This window comes from Oncorhynchus keta, unplaced genomic scaffold (assembly GCF_023373465.1).
Source record: "Oncorhynchus keta strain PuntledgeMale-10-30-2019 unplaced genomic scaffold, Oket_V2 Un_scaffold_3531_pilon_pilon, whole genome shotgun sequence".
NCBI classification, from domain to species: domain Eukaryota; kingdom Metazoa; phylum Chordata; class Actinopteri; order Salmoniformes; family Salmonidae; genus Oncorhynchus; species Oncorhynchus keta.
Window position 1 is genome coordinate 590,094 of NW_026290920.1, and position 22,407 is coordinate 612,500.

The 22,407-nt window shown below is 52.9% G+C and overlaps 1 protein-coding gene across 1 annotated transcript in view; it reads right to left on the reverse strand.

The window, feature by feature from the left end:
• The window catches only part of lysmd2 (LysM, putative peptidoglycan-binding, domain containing 2), a 30,679-nt gene extending 10,302 nt beyond the window's left edge, over positions 1-20,377 (reverse strand). Inside the window, exons 1-2 of the mRNA XM_052515966.1 lie at positions 19,846-20,377; positions 17,733-18,082 (exon numbers count right to left, since the gene is read on the reverse strand). Of these exons, the coding sequence (XP_052371926.1) occupies positions 17,733-18,082; positions 19,846-20,097 (602 nt within the window). The 5' untranslated portion in view covers positions 20,098-20,377. The remainder of the gene's footprint in view (positions 1-17,732; positions 18,083-19,845) is intronic.
• Between the last annotated feature and the right edge of the window lie 2,030 nt (positions 20,378-22,407).

Consider the following 22,407-nt stretch of genomic DNA (forward strand, 5'->3'; position numbering starts at 1 on the left):
ATCTAAGATACAGTATTTCTCAAGTGAACAAAATGTGCATGAAAACTAGTTGCCTGTCATCGAATGACAACAAACACTTAATTGAAGAATCCGCACTGCTGACCAATCACCGACGAAGGATCGTAGACTTCAGCTACAGAAGAAAAAACGCTGTGTGCTCAAACAGACGGAAAAAAAGCTGCAGAACACCAAAACTAACCAGAATGATACAACATGTAGTCACAATATATGCTGGAACTGTTTCAACTGGGAAGCATATGGTAAGCCTTATTCCCTGTGATCTAAAAGGCTAAACTGATCCTAGATCAGCACTCCTACTCTGAGACACTTTGTGGATACAGCCCCTGGCCAAACCAGGGAGAGACCGCAGCTGCTGCCAGCATGACTCAGAACTGACTTGGCAGTTCCTCTAACTTAAATAGTATGTGTGTGTGTGGAGAGAGTGCGTGCGTTAGTGTGCACATGCCAGCCAACTTGCCGATCTTCACAGACGTGACTGTCTCTCAGCACCCATAGTCAGCGAGACAAGCTCAGGCCTGACTTATTCTGAATTCCAAATAGACCCTACCCCACTAGAGAGACCCTACTCCACTAGAGAGACCCTACTCCACTAGAGACACCCTACTCCACTAGAGAGACCCTACCCCACTAGAGACCCTACCCACTAGAGAAACCCTACCCACTAGACGGACCCTACCCCACTAGAGAGACCCTACTCCACTAGAGAGACCCTACTCCACTAGAGAGACCCTACTCCACTAGACGGACCCTACCCCACTAGACGGACCCTACCCCACTAGAGACCCTACTCCACTAGAGAGACCCTACCCCACTAGAGAGACCCTACCCCACTAGAGAGACCCTACTCCACTAGACGGACCCTACCCCACTAGAGAGACCCTACTCCACTAGAGAGACCCTACCCCACTAGAGAGACCCTACTCCACTAGAGAGACCCTACTCCACTAGACGGACCCTACCCCACTAGAGAGACCCTACTCCACTAGAGAGACCCTACCCCACTAGAGAGACCCTACTCCACTAGAGAGACCCTACTCCACTAGACGGACCCTACCCCACTAGAGAGACCCTACTCCACTAGAGACCCTACTCCACTAGACGGACCCTACCCCACTAGAGAGACCCTACTCCACTAGACGGACCCTACCCCCCTAGAGAGACCCTACTCCACCAGAGACCCTACTCCACTAGAGAGACCCTACTCCACTAGAGAGACCCTACTCCACTAGAGAGACCCTACTCCACTAGAGACCCTACCCCACTAGAGACCCTACTCCACTAGAGACCCTACTCCACTAGACGGACCCTACCCCCCTAGAGAGACCCTACTCCACTAGACGGACCCTACCCCCCTAGAGAGACCCTACTCCACTAGAGAGACCCTACCCCCCTAGAGACCCTACTCCACTAGAGACCCTACTCCACTAGAGAGACCCTACCCCCTAGAGACCCTACTCCACTAGAGACCCTACTCCACTAGAGAGACCCTACTCCACTAGAGACCCTACTCCACTAGAGACCCTACCCCCCTAGAGACCCTACTCCACGAGAGACCCCACTCCACTAGAGAGACCCTACTCCACTAGAGAGACCCTACTCCACTAGAGAGACCCTACTCCACTAGACGGACCCTACCCCCCTAGAGAGATCCTACTCCACTAGAGAGACCCTACTCCACTAGACGGACCCTACCCCCCTAGAGAGATCCTACTCCACTAGAGAGACCCTACTCCACTAGATGGACCCTATCCCCCTAGAGAGATCCTACTCCACTAGAGAGACCCTACTCCACTAGAGAGACCCTACCCCACTAGAGAGACCCTACTCCACTAGAGACCCTACTCCACTAGAGAGACCCTACCCCACTAGAGAGACCCTACTCCACTAGAGACCCTACTCCACTAGAGAGACCCTACCCCACTAGAGAGACCCTACTCCACTAGACGGACCCTACCCCCTAGAGAGACCCTACTCCACTAGACGGACCCTACCCCCCTAGAGAGACCCTACCCCCTAGAGACCCTACTCCACTAGAGACCCTACTCCACTAGAGAGACCCTACCCCCCTAGAGACCCTACTCCACTAGAGACCCTACTCCACTAGAGAGACCCTACTCCACTAGAGAGACCCTACTCCACTAGAGACCCTACTCCACTAGAGACCCTACCCCCCTAGAGACCCTACTCCACTAGAGACCCTACTCCCCTAGACGGAACCTACTCCCCTAGATGGACCCTACTCCCCTAGATGGACCCTACTCCCCTAGATGGACCCTACTCCCCTAGAGAGACCCTACTCCCCTAGAGGGACCCTACTCCCCTAGATGGACCCTACTCCCCTAGACGGACCCTACCCCCTAGACGGACCCTACCCCCCTAGAGAGACCCTACTCCACTAGACGGACCCTACCCCCCTAGAGAGACCCTACTCCACTAGAGGGACCCTACTCCACTAGAGGGACCCTACTCCACTAGAGGGACCCTACCCCCCTAGAGAGACCCTACTCCACTAGACGGACCCTACCCCACTAGACGGACCCTACCCCACTAGAGGGACCCTACCCCCCTAGAGAGACCCTACTCCACTAGAGACCCTACTCCACTAGACGGACCCTACTCCACTAGAGACACCCTACTCCCCTAGACGGACCCTACTCCACTAGACAGACCCTACTCCCCTAGACGGACCCTACTCCCCTAGACGGACCCTACTCCCCTAGACGGACCCTACTCCCCTAGACGGACCCTACTCCCCTAGACGGAACCTACTCCCCTAGACGGAACCTACACCCCTAGACGGAACCTACACCCCTAGACGGAACCTACTCCCCTAGACGGAACCTACTCCCCTAGACGGACCCTACTCCCCTAGACGGAACCTACTCCCCTAGAGAGACCCTACTCCCCTAGACGGACCCTACTCAACTGGACGGACCCTACTCCCCTAGACGGACCCTACTCCCCTAGACGGACCCTACTCCACTAGAGAGACCCTACCCCACTAGAGACCCTACTCCACTAGAGACCCTACTCCACTAGAGAGACCCTACCCCACTAGAGAGACCCTAATCCACTAGAGACCCTACTCCACTAGAGACCCTACTCCACTAGAGAGAGAGACCCTACCCCCTAGAGAGACCCTACCCACTAGAGACCCTACTCCACTAGACGGACCCTACCCCCTAGAGAGACCCTACTACCCACTAGACGGACCCTACCCCCTAGAGAGACCCTACCCCCTAGAGACCCTACTCCACTAGAGACCCTACTCCACTAGAGACCCTACTCCACTAGAGACCCTACTCCACTAGAGAGACCCTACCCCCCTAGAGACCCTACTCCACTAGACGGACCCTACCCCACTAGAGAGACCCTACTCCACTAGAGACCCTACCCCACTAGAGACTAGAGACCCTACCCCCCAGAGAGACCCTACTCCACCAGAGACCCTACTCCACTAGAGATACCCTACTCCACTAGAGAGACCCTACTCCACTAGAGAGACCCTACTCCACTAGAGACCCTACCCCACTAGAGAGACCCTACTCCACTAGAGACCCTACTCCACTAGACGGACCCTACCCCCTAGAGAGACCCTACTCCACTAGACGGACCCTACCCCCCTAGAAAGACCCTACTCCACTAGAGAGACCCTACCCCCCTAGAGACCCTACTCCACTAGAGACCCTACTCCACTAGAGAGACCCTACCCCCCTAGAGACCCTACTCCACTAGAGACCCTACTCCACTAGAGAGACCCTACTCCACTAGAGACCCTACTCCACTAGAGACCCTACCCACTAGAGACCCTAGAGACCCCCCCTAGAGACCCTACTCCACGAGAGACCCTACTCCACTAAAGAGACCCTACCCACTAGAGAGACCCTACTCCACTAGACGGACCCTACTCCACTAGACGGACCCTACTCCACTAGAGACCCTACTCCCTAGAGACCCTAGAGAGACCCTACTCCACTAGACGGACCCTACCCCCTAGAGAGATCCTACTCAACTAGAGAGACCCTACTCCACTAGACGGACCCTACCCCCTAGAGAGACCCTACTCCACTAGAGAGACCCTACTCCACTAGACGGACCCTACCCCCTAGAGAGATCCTACTCCACTAGAGAGACCCTACTCCACTAGATGGACCCTACCCCCTAGAGATCCTACTCCACTAGAGAGACCCCCACTTCACTAGAGACCCTACTCCACTAGAGAGACCCTACCCCACTAGAGAGACCCTACCCACCAGTGACCCTACTCCACTAGAGAGACCCTACCCCCCACTCCAGAGAGACCCTACTCCACTAGAGACCCTACTGCACTAGAGAGACCCTACCCCACTAGAGACCCTACCCCACTAGACGGACCCTACCCCCTAGAGACCCTACTCCCCTAGACGGACCCTACTCCCCTAGACGGACCCTACCCCCTAGACGGACCCTACTCCCCTAGACGGACCCTACTCCCCTAGACGGAACCTACTCTAGAGACCCTAGACGGAGACCCTACTCCCCTAGACGGAACCTACCCCCTAGACAGAACCCTACTCCACTAGAGAGACCCTACTACCCCTAGACGGACCCTACCCCCTAGAGAGACCCTAGACCCTACCCCCTAGAGAGACCCTACCCCACTAGAGACCCTACTCCACTAGAGAGAGACCCTACTCCCCTAGACGGACCCTACCCCTAGAGACCCTACTCCACTAGAGAGACCCTACACCACTAGAGAGAGAGACCCTACTCCACTAGAGACGGACCCTACCCCACTAGAGAGACCCTACCCCACTAGAGGGACCCTACTCCACTAGAGGGACCCTACCCCTCTAGAGAGACCCTACTCCACTAGAGGACCCTACTCCACTAGAGGGACCCTACCCCCTAGAGGGACCCTACTCCACTAGAGAGACCCTACCCCCTAGAGACCCCTAGAGAGACCCTACTCCACTAGACGGACCCTACCCCACTAGAGACCCTACTCCACTAGAGGGACCCTACCCCCCAGAGAGACCCTACTCCACTAGAGACCATACTCCCCTAGAGACCCTACTCCACTAGACGGACCCTACCCCACTAGAGAGACCCTACTCCACTAGACGGACCCTACCCCACTAGAGAGACCCTACTCCACTAGAGAGACCCTACTCCACTAGACGGACCCTACCCCACTAGAGAGACCCTACTCCACTAGAGAGACCCTACCCCCTAGAGAGACCCTACCCTCCACTAGAGAGACCCTACCCCACTAGAGGACCCTACCCCACTAGAGAGACCCCCACTAGTGACCCTACTAGAGACCCTACCCCCACTAGAGACCCACTCCACTAGAGACTCCACTAGGACCCTACCCCACTCCAGAGAGACCCTACCCCTACGAGACCCTACTCCACTAGACGGACCCTACCCCCTAGAGAGACCCTACTCCCCTAGACGGACCCTAGACTAGAGACCCTAGACCCTACTCCACTAGAGACCCTACTCCACTAGAGAGACCCTACTCCACTAGAGACCCTACCCCACTAGAGACCCTACTCCACTAGACGGACCCACTCCCCTAGAGAGACCCTACTCCACTAGACGGACCCTACCCCCTAGAGACCCCCACTAGACGGACCCTCCACTAGAGAGACCCTACCCACTAGAGACCCTACTCCACTAGAGACCCTACCCCACTAGAGACCCTACCACTAGAGAGACCCTACTCCACTAGAGACCCTACCCACTAGAGAGACCCTACTAGACGGACCCTAGAGAGACCCTACTAGAGAGACCCTACTCCCACTAGAGACCCTACCCCCTAGAGACCCTACCCACTAGAGACCCTACCCACTAGAGACCCTACCCACTAGAGAGACCCTACTCCACTAGACCCTACGGACCCTACCCCCTAGAGAGACCCTACTCCACTAGAGAGACCCTACTCCCACTAGACGGACCCTACCCCCTAGAGAGACCCTACTCCACTAGAGAGACCCTACTCCACTAGATGGACCCTACCCTACTCCACTAGAGAGACCCTACTCCACTAGACTAGGACCCTACCCCACTACTAGAGACCCTACTCCACTAGAGAGACCCTACCCCCTAGAGACCCTACCCTACCCTACCCACTAGAGACCCTACTCCACTAGAGAGACTAGAGACCCTACCCCACTAGAGAGACCCTACTCCACTAGAGACCCTACTCCACTAGAGAGACCCTACCCACTAGAGAGACCCTACTCCACCCCTACCCCCTAGAGACCCTACTCCACTAGAGACCCTAGAGACCCTACTCCACTAGACGGACCCTACCCCTAGAGACCCTCCCCTAGAGACCTACTCCACTAGACGGACCCTACTCCACTAGAGACCCTACTCCCTAGAGACCCTACTCCACTAGAGACCCTACTCCACTAGAGACCCTACTCCACTAGAGACCCTACTACCCCCAGAGACCCTACTCCACTAGAGAGACCCTACCCACTAGAGACCCTACCCACTAGAGAGACCCTACCCCTAGAGACCCTAGAGACCCTACCCCCTAGACGGACCCTCCACTAGAGACCCCCCTAGAGACCCTACTCCACTAGAGACCCTACTCCACTAGACCCACTAGGACTCCACTAGAGACCCCTAGAGACCTACTCCACTAGACGGACCCTACTACCCACTAGACGGACCCTACTACCCCCTAGATGGACCCTACTCCCCTAGATGGACCCCTCCCCTACTCCCCTAGATGGACCCTACTACCCCTAGATGGACCCTACTCCCCCTAGAGGGAACCTACTCCCCTAGATGGACCCTACTCCCTAGACCCTACCCCCTAGGGACCCTACTCCTACTCTGAGACACTTTGTGGAGCCCCTACCCCCTGCCAGCATGACCCTGACTTGGCAGTTCTCACTTAAATAGTATGTGTGTGTGTGGAGAGACCCTAGCCCCCATCTTCACAGAGACTGTCTCTCAGACCCTCAGCGAGACAAGCTCAGGCCACTAGAGACCCTACCCCACTAGAGAGACCCTACTCCACTAGAGAGACCCTACTCCACTAGAGAGACCCTACTCCACTAGAGAGACCCTACCCCACTAGAGAGACCCTACTCCACTAGAGAGACCCTACTCCACTAGACGGACCCTACCCCACTAGACGGACCCTACCCCACTAGAGACCCTACTCCACTAGAGAGACCCTACCCACTAGAGACCCTACCCCCTAGAGACCCTAGACTAGAGAGACCCTACTCCACTAGACGGACCCTACCCCCTAGAGAGACCCTACTCCACTAGAGACCCTACCCCACTAGAGACCCTACTCCACTAGAGGACCCTACTCCACTAGAGACCCTACTCCACTAGACGGACCCTACCCCACTAGAGACCCTAGAGAGACCCTACTCCACTAGACGGACCCTACCCCACTAGAGAGACCCTACTCCACTAGAGACCCTACTCCACTAGACGGACCCTACCCCACTAGAGAGACCCTACTCCACCAGAGACCCTACTCCACTAGAGACCCTACTCCACTAGAGAGACCCTACTCCACTAGAGAGACCCTACTCCACTAGAGAGACCCTACTCCACTAGAGACCCTACCCCACTAGAGAGACCCTACCCCACTAGAGAGACCCTACTCCACTAGACGGACCCTACTCCACTAGACGGACCCTACCCCCTAGAGAGACCCTACTCCACTAGACGGACCCTACCCCCTAGAAAGACCCTACTCCACTAGAGAGACCCTACCCCCTAGAGACCCTACTCCACTAGAGAGACCCTACCCACTAGAGACCCTACTCCACTAGAGACCCTACTCCACTAGAGACCCTACTCCACTAGAGACCCTACTCCACTAGAGACCCTACCCCCCTAGAGACCCTACTCCACGAGAGACCCTACTCCACTAAAGAGACCCTACTCCACTAGAGAGACCCTACTCCACTAGACGGACCCTACCCACTAGACGGACCCTACTCCACTAGAGAGACCGTACTCCACTAGAGAGACCCTACTCCACTAGACGGACCCTACCCCCTAGAGAGACCCTACTCAACTAGAGAGACCCTACTCCACTAGACGGACCCTACCCCCCTAGAGAGATCCTACTCCACTAGAGAGACCCTACTCCACTAGACGGACCCTACCCCCCTAGAGAGATCCTACTCCACTAGAGAGACCCTACTCCACTAGATGGACCCTACCCCCCTAGAGAGATCCTACTCCACTAGAGAGACCCTACTTCACGAGAGACCCTACTCCACTAGAGAGACCCTACCCCACTAGAGAGACCCTACTCCACTAGAGACCCTACTCCACTAGAGAGACCCTACCCCACTAGAGAGACCCTACTCCCCTAGAGAGACCCTACTCCACTAGAGAGACCCTACTCCACTAGAGACCCTACTCCACTAGAGACCCTACCCCCTAGAGACCCTACCCACGAGAGACCCTACTCCACTAGAGAGACCCTACTCCACTAGAGACCCTACTCCCCTAGACGGAACCTACACCCCTAGACGGAACCTACTCCCCTAGACGGAACCTACTCCCCTAGACGGACCCTACTCCCCTAGACGGAACCTACTCCCCTAGAGAGACCCTACTCCCCTAGACGGACCCTACTCACCTGGACGGACCCTACTCCCCTAGACGGACCCTACTCCACTAGAGAGACCCTACCCCACTAGAGAGACCCTACTCCACTAGAGACCCTACTCCACTAGAGAGACCCTACCCCACTAGAGAGACCCTAATCCACTAGAGACCCTACTCCACTAGAGAGACCCTACCCCACTAGAGACCCTACTCCACTAGACGGACCCTACCCCCCTAGAGAGACCCTACTCCACTAGACGGACCCTACCCCCCTAGAGAGACCCTACCCCCCTAGAGACCCTACTCCACTAGAGACCCTACCCCCTAGAGACCCTACTCCACTAGAGACCCTACCCCTAGACGGACCCTAGATCCTACCAACTAGAGAGACCCTACTCCACTAGACGGACCCTACCCCCTAGAGAGATCCTACTCCACTAGAGACCCTACTCCACTAGACGGACCCTACCCCCTAGAGAGATCCTACCCACTAGAGGACCCTACTCCACTAGATGGACCCTACCCCCTAGAGAGATCCCTACTAGAGAGACCCTACTTCACTAGAGACCCTACTCCCTAGATGGACCCTACCCCACTAGAGACCCTACTCCACTAGGACCCTACTCCCCTAGAGACCCTACTCCCCTAGAGGGAACCTACTCCCCTAGATGGACCCTACTCCCCTAGACGGACCCTACCCCTAGGGATCTAAAAGAAACTGATCCTAGATCAGCACTCCTACTCTGAGACACTTTGTGGATACCCCCTGGCCAAACCAGGGAGAGACCCTAGCTGCTGCCAGCATGACTCAGAACTGACTTGGCAGTTCCTCACTTAAATAGTATGTGTGTGTGTGGAGAGACCGTTAGTGTGCACATGCCAGCCAACTTGCCGATCTTCACAGACGTGACTGTCTCTCAGCACCCATAGTCAGCGAGACCCTGACTTATTCCACCAAATAGACCCTACCCCACTAGAGAGACCCTACTCCACTAGAGAGACCCTACTCCACTAGAGAGACCCTACTCCACTAGAGACCCTACCCACTAGAGAGACCCTACCCCACTAGAGACCCTACCCCACTAGAGAGACCCTACTCCACTAGAGAGACCCTACTCCACTAGACGGACCCTACCCCACTAGACGGACCCTACCCCACTAGAGAGACCCTACTCCACTAGAGACCCTACCCCACTAGAGAGACCCTACCCCACTAGAGAGACCCTACTCCACTAGAGAGACCCTACTCCACTAGACGGACCCTACCCCACTAGAGAGACCCTACTCCACTAGAGAGACCCTACCCCACTAGAGACTCTACTCCACTAGAGAGACCCTACTCCACTAGAGAGACCCTACTCCACTAGACGGACCCTACCCCACTAGAGACCCTACTCCACTAGAGACCCTACTCCACTAGACGGACCCTACCCCACTAGAGACCCTACTCCACGAGACCCTACTCCACTAGACGGACCCTACCCCACTAGAGAGACCCTACTCCACCAGAGACCCTACTCCACTAGAGATACCCTACTCCACTAGAGAGACCCTACTCCACTAGAGACCCTACTCCACTAGAGACCCTACCCCACTAGAGAGACCACTAGAGACCCTACTCCACTAGAGACCCTACTCCACTAGACGGACCCTACCCCCTAGAGAGACCACTAGACGGACCCTACCCCCTAGAGACCCTACTCCACTAGAGAGACCCTACCCCCTAGAGACCCTACTCCACTAGAGAGACCCTACCCCCTAGAGACCCTACCCCACTAGAGACCCTACTCCACTAGAGACCCTACTCCACTAGAGAGACCCTACTCCACTAAAGAGACCCTACTCCACTAGAGAGCCCTACTCCACTAGACGGACCCTACTCCACTAGACGGACCCTACTCCACCCTACTCCACTAGAGAGACCCTACTCCACTAGACGGACCCTACCCTAGAGAGATCCTACTCAACTAGAGAGACCCTACTCCACTAGACGGACCCTACCCCCTAGAGAGATCCTACTCCACTAGAGAGACCCTACTCCACTAGACGGACCCTACCCCCTAGAGAGATCCTACTCCACTAGAGACCCTACTCCACTAGATGGACCCTACCCCCTAGAGAGACCCTACTCCACTAGAGAGACCCTACTTCACTAGAGACCCTACTCCACTAGAGACCCTACCCCACTAGAGAGACCCTACTCCACTAGAGACCCTACTCCACTAGAGAGACCCTACCCCACTAGAGAGACCCTACTCCACTAGAGACCCTACTCCACTAGAGACCCTACCCCACTAGAGACCCTACTCCACTAGACGGACCCTACCCCCTAGAGACCCTACTCCCCTAGACGGACCCTACTCCCTAGACGGACCCTACTCCCCTAGACGGACCCTACTCCCCTAGACGGACCCTACTCCCCTAGACGGAACCTACTCCCCTAGACGGAACCTACTCCCCTAGACGGACCCTAGACAGAACCTACTCCCCTAGAGAGACCCTACTCCCTAGACGGACCCTACCCCCTAGAGAGACCCTACTCCACTAGACGGACCCTAGAGAGACCCTACCCCACTAGAGAGACCCTACTCCACTAGAGAGACCCTACTCCCCTAGACGGACCCTACCCCCTAGAGAGACCCTACACCACTAGAGAGACCCTACTCCACTAGACGGACCCTACCCCACTAGAGAGACCCTACTCCACTAGAGGACCCTACTCCACTAGAGGGACCCTACCCCTCTAGAGAGACCCTACTCCACTAGAGGGACCCTACTCCACTAGAGGGACCCTACCCCCTAGAGGACCCTACTCCACTAGAGAGACCCTACGCCCCTAGAGAGACCCTACTCCACTAGACGGACCCTACCCCACTAGAGACCCTACGCCACTAGAGGACCCTACCCCCTAGAGACCCTACTCCACTAGAGACCCTACTCCCCTAGACGGACCCTACTCCACTAGACGGACCCTACCCCCTAGAGACCCTACTCCACTAGAGACACCCTACCCCACTAGAGAGACCCTACCCACTAGAGAGACCCTACCCCACTAGAGACCCTACCCCACTAGAGGACCCTACCCCACTAGACCCTACTCTCCCTAGACGGACCCTACTCCCCTAGACGGACCCTACTCCCTAGACGGACCCTAATCCCTAGACGGACCCTACTCCCCTAGACGGACCCTACTCCCCTAGACGGACCCTACTCCCCTAGATGGACCCTACTCCCCTAGAGGGACCCTACTCCCCTAGACGGACCCTACCCCCTAGACGGATCCTACTCCCCTAGACGGACCCTACCCCCTAGACGGACCCTACCCCCTAGACGGACCCTACTCCCCTAGACGGACCCTACTCCCCTAGACGGACCCTACTCCCCTAGAGGGACCCTACTCCACTAGAGGACCCTACTCCACTAGAGAGACCCTACCCCACTAGACGGACCCTACTCCCCTAGACGGACCCTACCCCACTAGAGAGACCCTACCCCACTAGACGGAGACCCTAGACGGAACCTACACTAGACGGAACCTACTCCCCTAGACGGACCCTACGGAACCTACTCCCCTAGACGGACCCTACTCCCCTAGACGGAACCTACTCCCCTAGACGGACCCTACCCCCTAGACGGAACCTACTCCCCTAGACGGACCCTACTCCCCTAGACGGACCCTACTCCCCTAGAGGACCCTACCCCCTAGAGACCCTACTCCCCCTAGACGGACCCTACTCCCCTAGACGGACCCTACCCCCTAGACGGACCCTACTCCCTAGACGGACCCTACTCCCCTAGAGACCCTACTCCACTAGAGAGACCCTACCCCCTAGATGGATCCTACCCCCTAGACGGACCCTACTCCACTAGACGGACCCTACTCCCCTAGAGGACCCTACTCCACTAGAGAGACCCTACCCCCTAGATGGACCCTACTCCCCTAGAGACCCTACCCCCTAGACGGACCCTAGTCCCCTACACGGACCCTACCCCCTAGAGATCCTACTCCACTAGAGAGACCCTACTACTAGAGACCCTACTCCCTAGATGGACCCTATTCCCCTAGATGGACCCTACTCCCCTAGATGGACCCTACTCCCCTAGAGAGATCCCTACTCCCCTAGAGGGAACCTACTCCCCTAGATGGACCCTACTCCCCTAGACGGACCCTACCCCCCTAGGGATCTAAAAGGCTAAACTGATCCTAGATCAGCACTCCTACTCTGAGACACTTTGTGGATACAGCCCCTGGCCAAACCAGGGAGAGACCGCAGCTGCTGCCAGCATGACTCAGAACTGACTTGGCAGTTCCTCTAACTTAAATAGTATGTGTGTGTGTGGAGAGAGTGCGTGCGTTAGTGTGCACATGCCAGCCAACTTGCCGATCTTCACAGACGTGACTGTCTCTCAGCACCCATAGTCAGCGAGACAAGCTCAGGCCTGACTTATTCTGAATTCCAAATAGACCCTAACCCACTAGAGAGACCCTACTCCACTAGAGAGACCCTACTCCACTAGAGAGACCCTACTCCACTAGAGAGACCCTACTCCACTAGAGAGACCCTACCCCACTAGAGAGACCCTACCCCACTAGAGAGACCCTACTCCACTAGAGAGACCCTACTCCACTAGACGGACCCTACCCCACTAGACGGACCCTACCCCACTAGAGAGACCCTACTCCACTAGAGAGACCCTACCCCACTAGAGAGACCCTACCCCACTAGAGAGACCCTACTCCACTAGAGAGACCATACTCCACTAGACGGACCCTACCCCACTAGAGAGACCCTACTCCACTAGAGAGACCCTACCCCACTAGAGAGACTCTACTCCACTAGAGAGACCCTACTCCACTAGAGAGACCCTACTCCACTAGACGGACCCTACCCCACTAGAGAGACCCTACTCCACTAGAGACCCTACTCCACTAGACGGACCCTACCCCACTAGAGAGACCCTACTCCACGAGACCCTACTCCACTAGACGGACCCTACCCCACTAGAGAGACCCTACTCCACCAGAGACCCTACTCCACTAGAGATACCCTACTCCACTAGAGAGACCCTACTCCACTAGAGAGACCCTACTCCACTAGAGACCCTACCCCACTAGAGAGACCCTACTCCACTAGAGACCCTACTCCACTAGACGGACCCTACCCCCCTAGAGAGACCCTACTCCACTAGACGGACCCTACCCCCCTAGAAAGACCCTACTCCACTAGAGAGACCCTACCCCCTAGAGACCCTACTAGAGACCCCACTAGAGAGACCCTACCCCCCTAGAGACCCTACTCCACTAGAGACCCTACTCCACTAGAGAGACCCTACTCCACTAGAGACCCTACTCCACTAGAGACCCTACCCCCCTAGAGACCCTACTCCACGAGAGACCCTACTCCACTAAAGAGACCCTACTCCACTAGAGAGACCCTACTCCACTAGACGGACCCTACTCCACTAGACGGACCCTACTCCACTAGAGAGACCGTACTCCACTAGAGAGACCCTACTCCACTAGACGGACCCTACCCCCCTAGAGAGATCCTACTCAACTAGAGAGACCCTACTCCACTAGACGGACCCTACCCCCCTAGAGAGATCCTACTCCACTAGAGAGACCCTACTCCACTAGACGGACCCTACCCCCCTAGAGAGATCCTACTCCACTAGAGAGACCCTACTCCACTAGATGGACCCTACCCCCCTAGAGAGATCCTACTCCACTAGAGAGACCCTACTTCACTAGAGACCCTACTCCACTAGAGAGACCCTACCCCACTAGAGAGACCCTACTCCACTAGAGACCCTACTCCACTAGAGAGACCCTACCCCACTAGAGAGACCCTACTCCACTAGAGACCCTACTGCACTAGAGAGACCCTACCCCACTAGAGACCCTACTCCACTAGACGGACCCTACCCCCCTAGAGAGACCCTACTCCCCTAGACGGACCCTACTCCCCTAGACGGACCCTACTCCCCTAGACGGACCCTACTCCCCTAGACGGACCCTACTCCCCTAGACGGAACCTACTCCCCTAGACGGAACCTACTCCCCTAGACGGAACCTACTCCCCTAGACAGAACCTACTCCCCTAGAGAGACCCTACTCCCCTAGACGGACCCTACCCCCCTAGAGAGACCCTACTCCACTAGACGGACCCTACCCCCTAGAGAGACCCTACCCCACTAGAGAGACCCTACTCCACTAGAGAGACCCTACTCCCCTAGACGGACCCTACCCCGCTAGAGAGACCCTACACCACTAGAGAGACCCTACTCCACTAGACGGACCCTACCCCACTAGAGAGACCCTACTCCACTAGAGGGACCCTACTCCACTAGAGGGACCCTACCCCTCTAGAGAGACCCTACTCCACTAGAGGGACCCTACTCCACTAGAGGGACCCTACCCCCCTAGAGGGACCCTACTCCACTAGAGAGACCCTACGCCCCTAGAGAGACCCTACTCCACTAGACGGACCCTACCCCACTAGAGACCCTACGCCACTAGAGGGACCCTACCCCCCTAGAGAGACCCTACTCCACTAGAGACCCTACTCCCCTAGACGGACCCTACTCCACTAGACGGACCCTACCCCCCTAGAGAGACCCTACTCCACTAGAGACACCCTACCCCACTAGAGAGACCCTACCCCACTAGAGAGACCCTACCCCACTAGAGAGACCCTACCCCACTAGAGAGACCCTACCCCACTAGAGAGACCCTACTCCCCTAGACGGACCCTACTCCCCTAGACGGACCCTACTCCCCTAGACGGACCCTAATCCCCTAGACGGACCCTACTCCCCTAGACGGACCCTACTCCCCTAGATGGACCCTACTCCCCTAGATGGACCCTACTCCCCTAGAGGGACCCTACTCCACTAGAGAGACCCTACCCCCTAGACGGATCCTACTCCCCTAGACGGACCCTACCCCCCTAGACGGACCCTACCCCCCTAGACGGACCCTACTCCCCTAGACGGACCCTACTCCCCTAGACGGACCCTACTCCCCTAGACGGACCCTACTCCCCTAGAGGGACCCTACTCCACTAGAGGGACCCTACTCCACTAGAGAGACCCTACTCCCCTAGACGGACCCTACTCCCCTAGAGGGACCCTACCCCACTAGAGAGACCCTACCCCACTAGACGGAACCTACCCCCCTAGACGGAACCTACACCCCTAGACGGAACCTACTCCCCTAGACGGAACCTACTCCCCTAGACGGAACCTACTCCCCTAGACGGAACCTACTCCCCTAGACGGACCCTACTCCCCTAGACGGACCCTACTCCCCTAGACGGAACCTACTCCCCTAGACGGAACCTACTCCCCTAGACGGACCCTACTCCCCTAGACGGACCCTACTCCCCTAGACGGACCCTACTCCCCTAGAGAGACCCTACTCCCCTAGACGGACCCTACTCCCCTAGACGGACCCTACCCCCCTAGACGGACCCTACTCCCCTAGACGGACCCTACTCCCCTAGAGGGACCCTACTCCACTAGAGAGACCCTACCCCCCTAGATGGATCCTACCCCCCTAGACGGACCCTACTCCCCTAGACGGACCCTACTCCCCTAGAGGGACCCTACTCCACTAGAGAGACCCTACCCCCCTAGATGGATCCTACTCCCCTAGACGGACCCTACTCCCCTAGACGGACCCTACCCCCCTAGACGGACCCTAGTCCCCTACACGGACCCTACTCCCCTAGAGGGACCCTACTCCACTAGAGAGACCCTACCCCCCTAGATGGATCCTACTCCCCTAGACGGACCCTACTCCCCTAGACGGACCCTACTCCCCTAGATGGACCCTACTCCCCTAGACGGACCCTACTCCCCTAGATGGACCCTACTCCCCTTGCCACTCCTGAAATCTGAAATGGTTGAATAGGTTGAGGCCTTCTCTCCCTCCCTCCCACTTTCAGTCTTCCCTTTCTATCTCACCCTTCCTCTCTTTCTCAGTCTGGGATCTATAAACGACTCTGCAAAAACAAAACATCATTGCTTGTTGTTGTCTCTCAGTCGTGTAACGTCATCCGTTTGGAATGTAATCTGAGCAGTAATAGAGGTTAACAGATAGGCTGTACTGAGAATAAGGTGGACTGAGATCAGACCAAGACACTGTGGATGGACATCTCTCTCTCCTGACGGATCAGTACATACACACACAGGGTGAAGGCATCTTCTGGTCTCAGCCTCCACACACACACTCTCAGCCCCTCACCACCCACAGTTTGGCAGGAAGTCTGCATGACTCAACATTTATGACTAGTAGCCAATCGCAGGCCAGGAGAGAGGGGCACTGGCCAGCGGGAACTCAGAATCCGACAGGCATCCGTCACCTGCATCTGCGTAAGCAGGACGTCACACTTCCACAGGCAGCTTTCTGATTCTACGTCTCGCTCACAGGCAGTCTGCTGATTTGACTGCTGGTTTGAGTGATGCGCCTGGACGAAGCAATTTTTAACGAAGACAAGAGTTGGCTGAAGGACAACTGCTAGTCTGAATTTCCAATCTGAAAACCACTGCTAGCTCCTACCACTTTGTTAGACTTGAGGATTTGTGTAACCTACCCCAAGCTGATTCATTGGTTTTATCTTAGTGGACGAACAAGTCTTGTGATATGCAGAAGGGATAAGGTGAATGGTTGTCAACTCAGTTGTTCAGTTCAATGTGGTTCTCTGAGTGTGCCAGGGGCAAATCTGACATCGCACACTATTACCTATATAGGGCACTATTTCAAATGGCACCCTATTTCGAACATAGGGCTATGGTCAAAAGTAGCGCACTATAGGCTCCCGAGTGTCGCAGCGGTCTAAGTGCTGGAGGCGTCACTACAGACCCTGGTTCAATTCCAGGCTGTATCACAACCGGCCGTGATTGGGAGTCCCATAGGGTGGCGCATAATTGGCCCAGCGTTGTCCGTGTTAGGGTTTGGCCGGGTTAGGCCGTCACTGACTTGCCTAGTTAAAGAAAGCTTAAATACAAATAAATACATTTGCCATGTTCAAAAAGTAATGTAGTAAATATGGACTGAGGTGCCATTTTGGACGAAACCCATGTGACTGGCCATCACCACATTGGCGTATTCCAACTCTTACCTCACTTCCTCTTCTTTGAGCCTGCGTGCTGCCTGCTTTGACTGTTTAATCTGCATGTCCAGTCTGTGCAGGAAGTCTTGAGCCGACAGCTCTTCCGGCTGGGGACGTTTATAACTACTACTGTCCTTATCCCCAGGAGCCAGAGGTGGCGAGGGGTCCTCCTCTGTGTCCCTGTCCTTCCCCACACAAAGGGGGTTGAAGTCCTGGTCCTGGGGATCTCCGTCGGGGGACTCTAGAGACAGGCCGTTGAAGGGAGAGGTCTTCTCTGAGACCACAGGGATGTTGAGGGTGTTACGCAGGAAGATACAGTCGTTACTGAACATCTTGTTAGTCCTCTTGATCTGCTCCATCTGGAATCATATGTGTGACATAACAGTAATAACACATTAATAACATGGTATAACAAAACAATAACAGTACCAATAACAGGTTAACAAAACAATAACAGTACTAATAACAGGTTAACAAAACAACATCAGTACTAATAACAGGTTAACAAAACAATAACATCAGTACTAATAACAGGTTAACAAAACAATAACATCAGTACTAATAACAGGTTAACAAAACAATAACATCAGTACTAATAACAGGTTAACAAAACAATAACATCAGTACTAATAACAGGTTAACAAAACAATAACATCAGTACTAATAACAGGTTAACAAAACAATAACATCAGTACTAATAACAGGTTAACAAAACAATAACATCAGTACTAATAACAGGTTAACAAAACAATAACATCAGTACTAATAACAGGTTAACAAAACAATAACAACAGTACTAATAACAGGTTAACAAAACAATAACAGTACTAATAACAGGTTAACAAAACAATAACAGTACTAATAACAGGTTAACAAAACAATAACAGTACTAATAACAGGTTAACAAAACAATAACAGTACTAATAACAGGTTAACAAAACAATAACAGTACTAATAACAGGTTAACAAAACAATAACAGTACTAATAACAGGTTAACAAAACAATAACAGTACTAATAACAGGTTAAAAAACAATAACAGTACTAATAACAGGTTAAAAAACAATAACATCAGTACTATTAACAGGTTAACAAAACAATAACAGTACTAATAACAGGTTAACAAAACAATAACAGTACTAATAACAGGTTAACAAAACAATAACATCAGTACTAATAACTGCAGTCACAAAGCAGCCGTAACATAAATAGCAATACTAACAAGATTGTAATAACACAAGACAGTAACAACAGTATCAATACTGATAGAAATGTAGGTAGTAACACATGTTGTTATTGGGTGAGAGATGAGCAATGTACTCAGATGTTCAGGAAGACAGACATTCCTAGAAGCCCCCAGGGCTGGGAGGGGCTACTCCAGTCCTGGAGGGACACAGTGTGTGCAAGCGTCTGTTTCACCACAACACTGACACACCAGATGAAAGGAAAGCCAGCACACTGTGCTCCTTCAGGACTGGAGTAGTCCACAGTGTGTGCAAGCGTCTGTTTCACCACAACACTGACACACCAGATGAAAGGAAAGCCAGCACACTGTGCTCCTTCAGGACTGGAGTAGTCCACAGTGGTCATCAGTGACAGTGAGCTTCAGAGATGGGAAAGATGAATGCCAAACACTGCATGTGGCTGAAGTTGCTCACACAAGATCACATGAACCTTTGTGTAGTCAACATTCTGTTATGAGTCATGATAACCATGTTGTTAATGCAACAATGTAACAGTAACAATGTAGCTAATGTGGAGCAGGGACGCTCAGGCCTTGAATGGGATGAAATCTGATACTGAAGTTTCTGGTTCGAAGCCTGCCCAGTCCGTCCGTTGCATTCAGGTATCATGAGAGTAAGTAATACATGTTTGGATCTAAGAATAATTTAATCGTGTAGGAGATCTATGCTAGGTTAATCTTGCAACCCCTGGTTTTATTATACACGCGACCATGATATGACAGCGTAGCAAATAGGTGGTCCCAAAAAATGCTCGCATGCATGACAGTTGATCAAAACAAATGCGCGGTGAATGAGATTTCACATTTTAATATCCACAACCATAACACACAAGACATTCACACAAGACGTGTGTGTGTGTGCCGGTAATAATAACCTTACCGTTACTTCGTATTTGAGGGCTATGCCCTGCAAAGTGTCGCTGTCTATGACCCGATGCTCTATGTATTTCTCGCCGAGAGAAGCCGCGACGCTAGCCGTACTCCCGTAAGACCGGATCTTGGTTCGGGCCAGACTCTGAGACAGTTCACTGTCGGACTCTGAACCGGACCGGGACCGGGGAAAGATGGGTTGTCCGATACCAAACCTCGCTCCACCATCCCTCATCGGCAGGACAGGCGAGTACTCCGCCATCTTCTCTCGGTAGCTGCTTGTTGGTTCGTGATGCGCCGACTGCACTCAGCTAACCTGAGCTAGGAGGTAGCCAAGTGGCTGGCTAGCTTACTCAGTCAGGCTGCGGGAAGATTGCCCTTTCTAGTTTGGTGACACATGTCGATCCTGTGTGAATGTGGCATATTTCAGGTCAGGCAAAACCGAGCCGTTCGCTGTTTGATGCAACGGACAGACAGTCGTGACTTACTTACGTCGCAGACGTAAAAAAACAACAACGTGAAACGCTCCGTGTGAATTTGGGGCAATGCAATTGGATACGCACTCCAGCGTGTCTTTTCCGCTCCAAGCTTGTGACGTCACCAGTGTCATTTCAGAGCACAGTTCTGGCATACTGCTAGCTAGGGCCCAACAATGCAGATGTTGTTTTACAGTAGGCCTATCTGATAAAAAATAATGTCAGTCTACTTTAAAAATATATGTTCACACCAAACCATTGTGAAATAGAGTGAATATATACTTTATTGTCGATTTGATTAGAATAGCATCCATGGATGGAGAGCAATTTTGAGGTTAAGTGCCTTGCTCAAGGACACAACTGTGGTTTGTGGGCGCACCTACCTATCCTTCATGGTAAGTTTCATGTCCCTGTGAGCTGTGTGTCTGTGGAATGTAATAACGACCAGGGACACAGGGGCAGGGAGGAGGGGGGGGGGGGGTAGAGGTAGGGAGAAATCATCTTCATGTGGAAAGAACATTCAGCAACCCACGTCACCAATGTGATTCCTTGTGAGTGTAATTATTTCACTTTTGTTTATTAATTTCACTTGCTTTGACAATGTAAACATATGTTTTCCATGCCAATAAAGCCTCTTCAATTGAATTGACTATTAACTATTACAACACTGTAAATAGCCGTAATATTTGAAATGTGTCTATTCTTTTGAAACTTGTGAGAGAGAGAGAGAGAGAGAGAGAGAGAGAGAGAGAGAGAGAGAGAGAGAGAGAGAGAGAGAGAGAGAGAGAGAGAGAGAGAGAGAGAGAGAGAGAGAGAGAGAGAGAGAGAGAGAGAGAGAGAGAGAGAGAGAGAAAGAAAGAAAGAGAGAGAGAAAGAAAGAGAGAGAGAAAGCGCACACAAAAAACTATACATACCTTGGCCTAAACATCAGCGCCACAGGTAACTTCCACAAAGCTGTGAACGATCTGAGAGACAAGGCAAGAAGGGCATTCTATGCCATCAAAAGAAACATAAATTTCAACATACCAATTAGGATTTGGCTAAAAATACTTGAATCAGTCATACAGCCCATTGCCCTTTATGGTTGTGAGGTCTGGGGTCCGCTCACCAACCAAGACTTCACAAAATGGGACAAACACCAAATTGAGACTCTGCACGCAGAATTCTGCAAAAATATCCTCAGTGTACAACATAAAACACCAAATAATGCATGCAGAGCAGAATTAGGCCGATACCCACTAATTATCAAAATCCAGAAAAGAGCCATTAAATTCTACAACCACCTAAAAGGAAGCGATTCACAAACCTTCCATAACAAAGCCATCACCTACAGAGAGATGAACCTGGAGAAGAGTCCCCTAAGCAAGCTGGTCCTGGGGCTCTGTTCACAAACACAAACACACCCTACAGAGCCCCAGGACAACAGCACAATTAGACCCAACCAAATCATGAGAAAACAAAAAGATAATTACTTAACACATTGGAAAGAATTAACAAAAAAACAGAGCAAACTAGAATGCTATTTGGCCTTACACAGAGAGTACACAGCGGCAGAATACCTGACCACTGTGACTGACCCAAAATTAAGGAAAGCTTTGACTATGTACAGTCTCAGTGAGCATAGCCTTGCTATTGAGAAAGGCCGCCGTAGGCAGACATGGCTCTCAAGAGAAGACAGGCTATGTGCTCACTGTCCACAAAATGAGGTGGAAACTGAGCTGCACTTCCTAACCTCCTGCCCAATGTATGACCATATTAGAGATACATATTTCCCCCAGATCACACAGATCCACAAAGAATTCGAAAACAAATCCAATTTTGAAAAACTCCCATATCTACTGGGTGACATTCCACAGTGTGCCATCACAGCAGCAAGATTTGTGACCTGTTGCCACGAGAAAAGGGCAACCAGTGAAGAACAAACACCATTGTAAATACAACCCATATTTATGCTTATTTATTTTATCTTGTGTCCTTTAACTATTTGTACATTGTATATATATATATATATATATATATATATATATATATATATATATATATATATATATATATATATATATAATATGACATTTGTAATGTCTTTACTGTTTTGA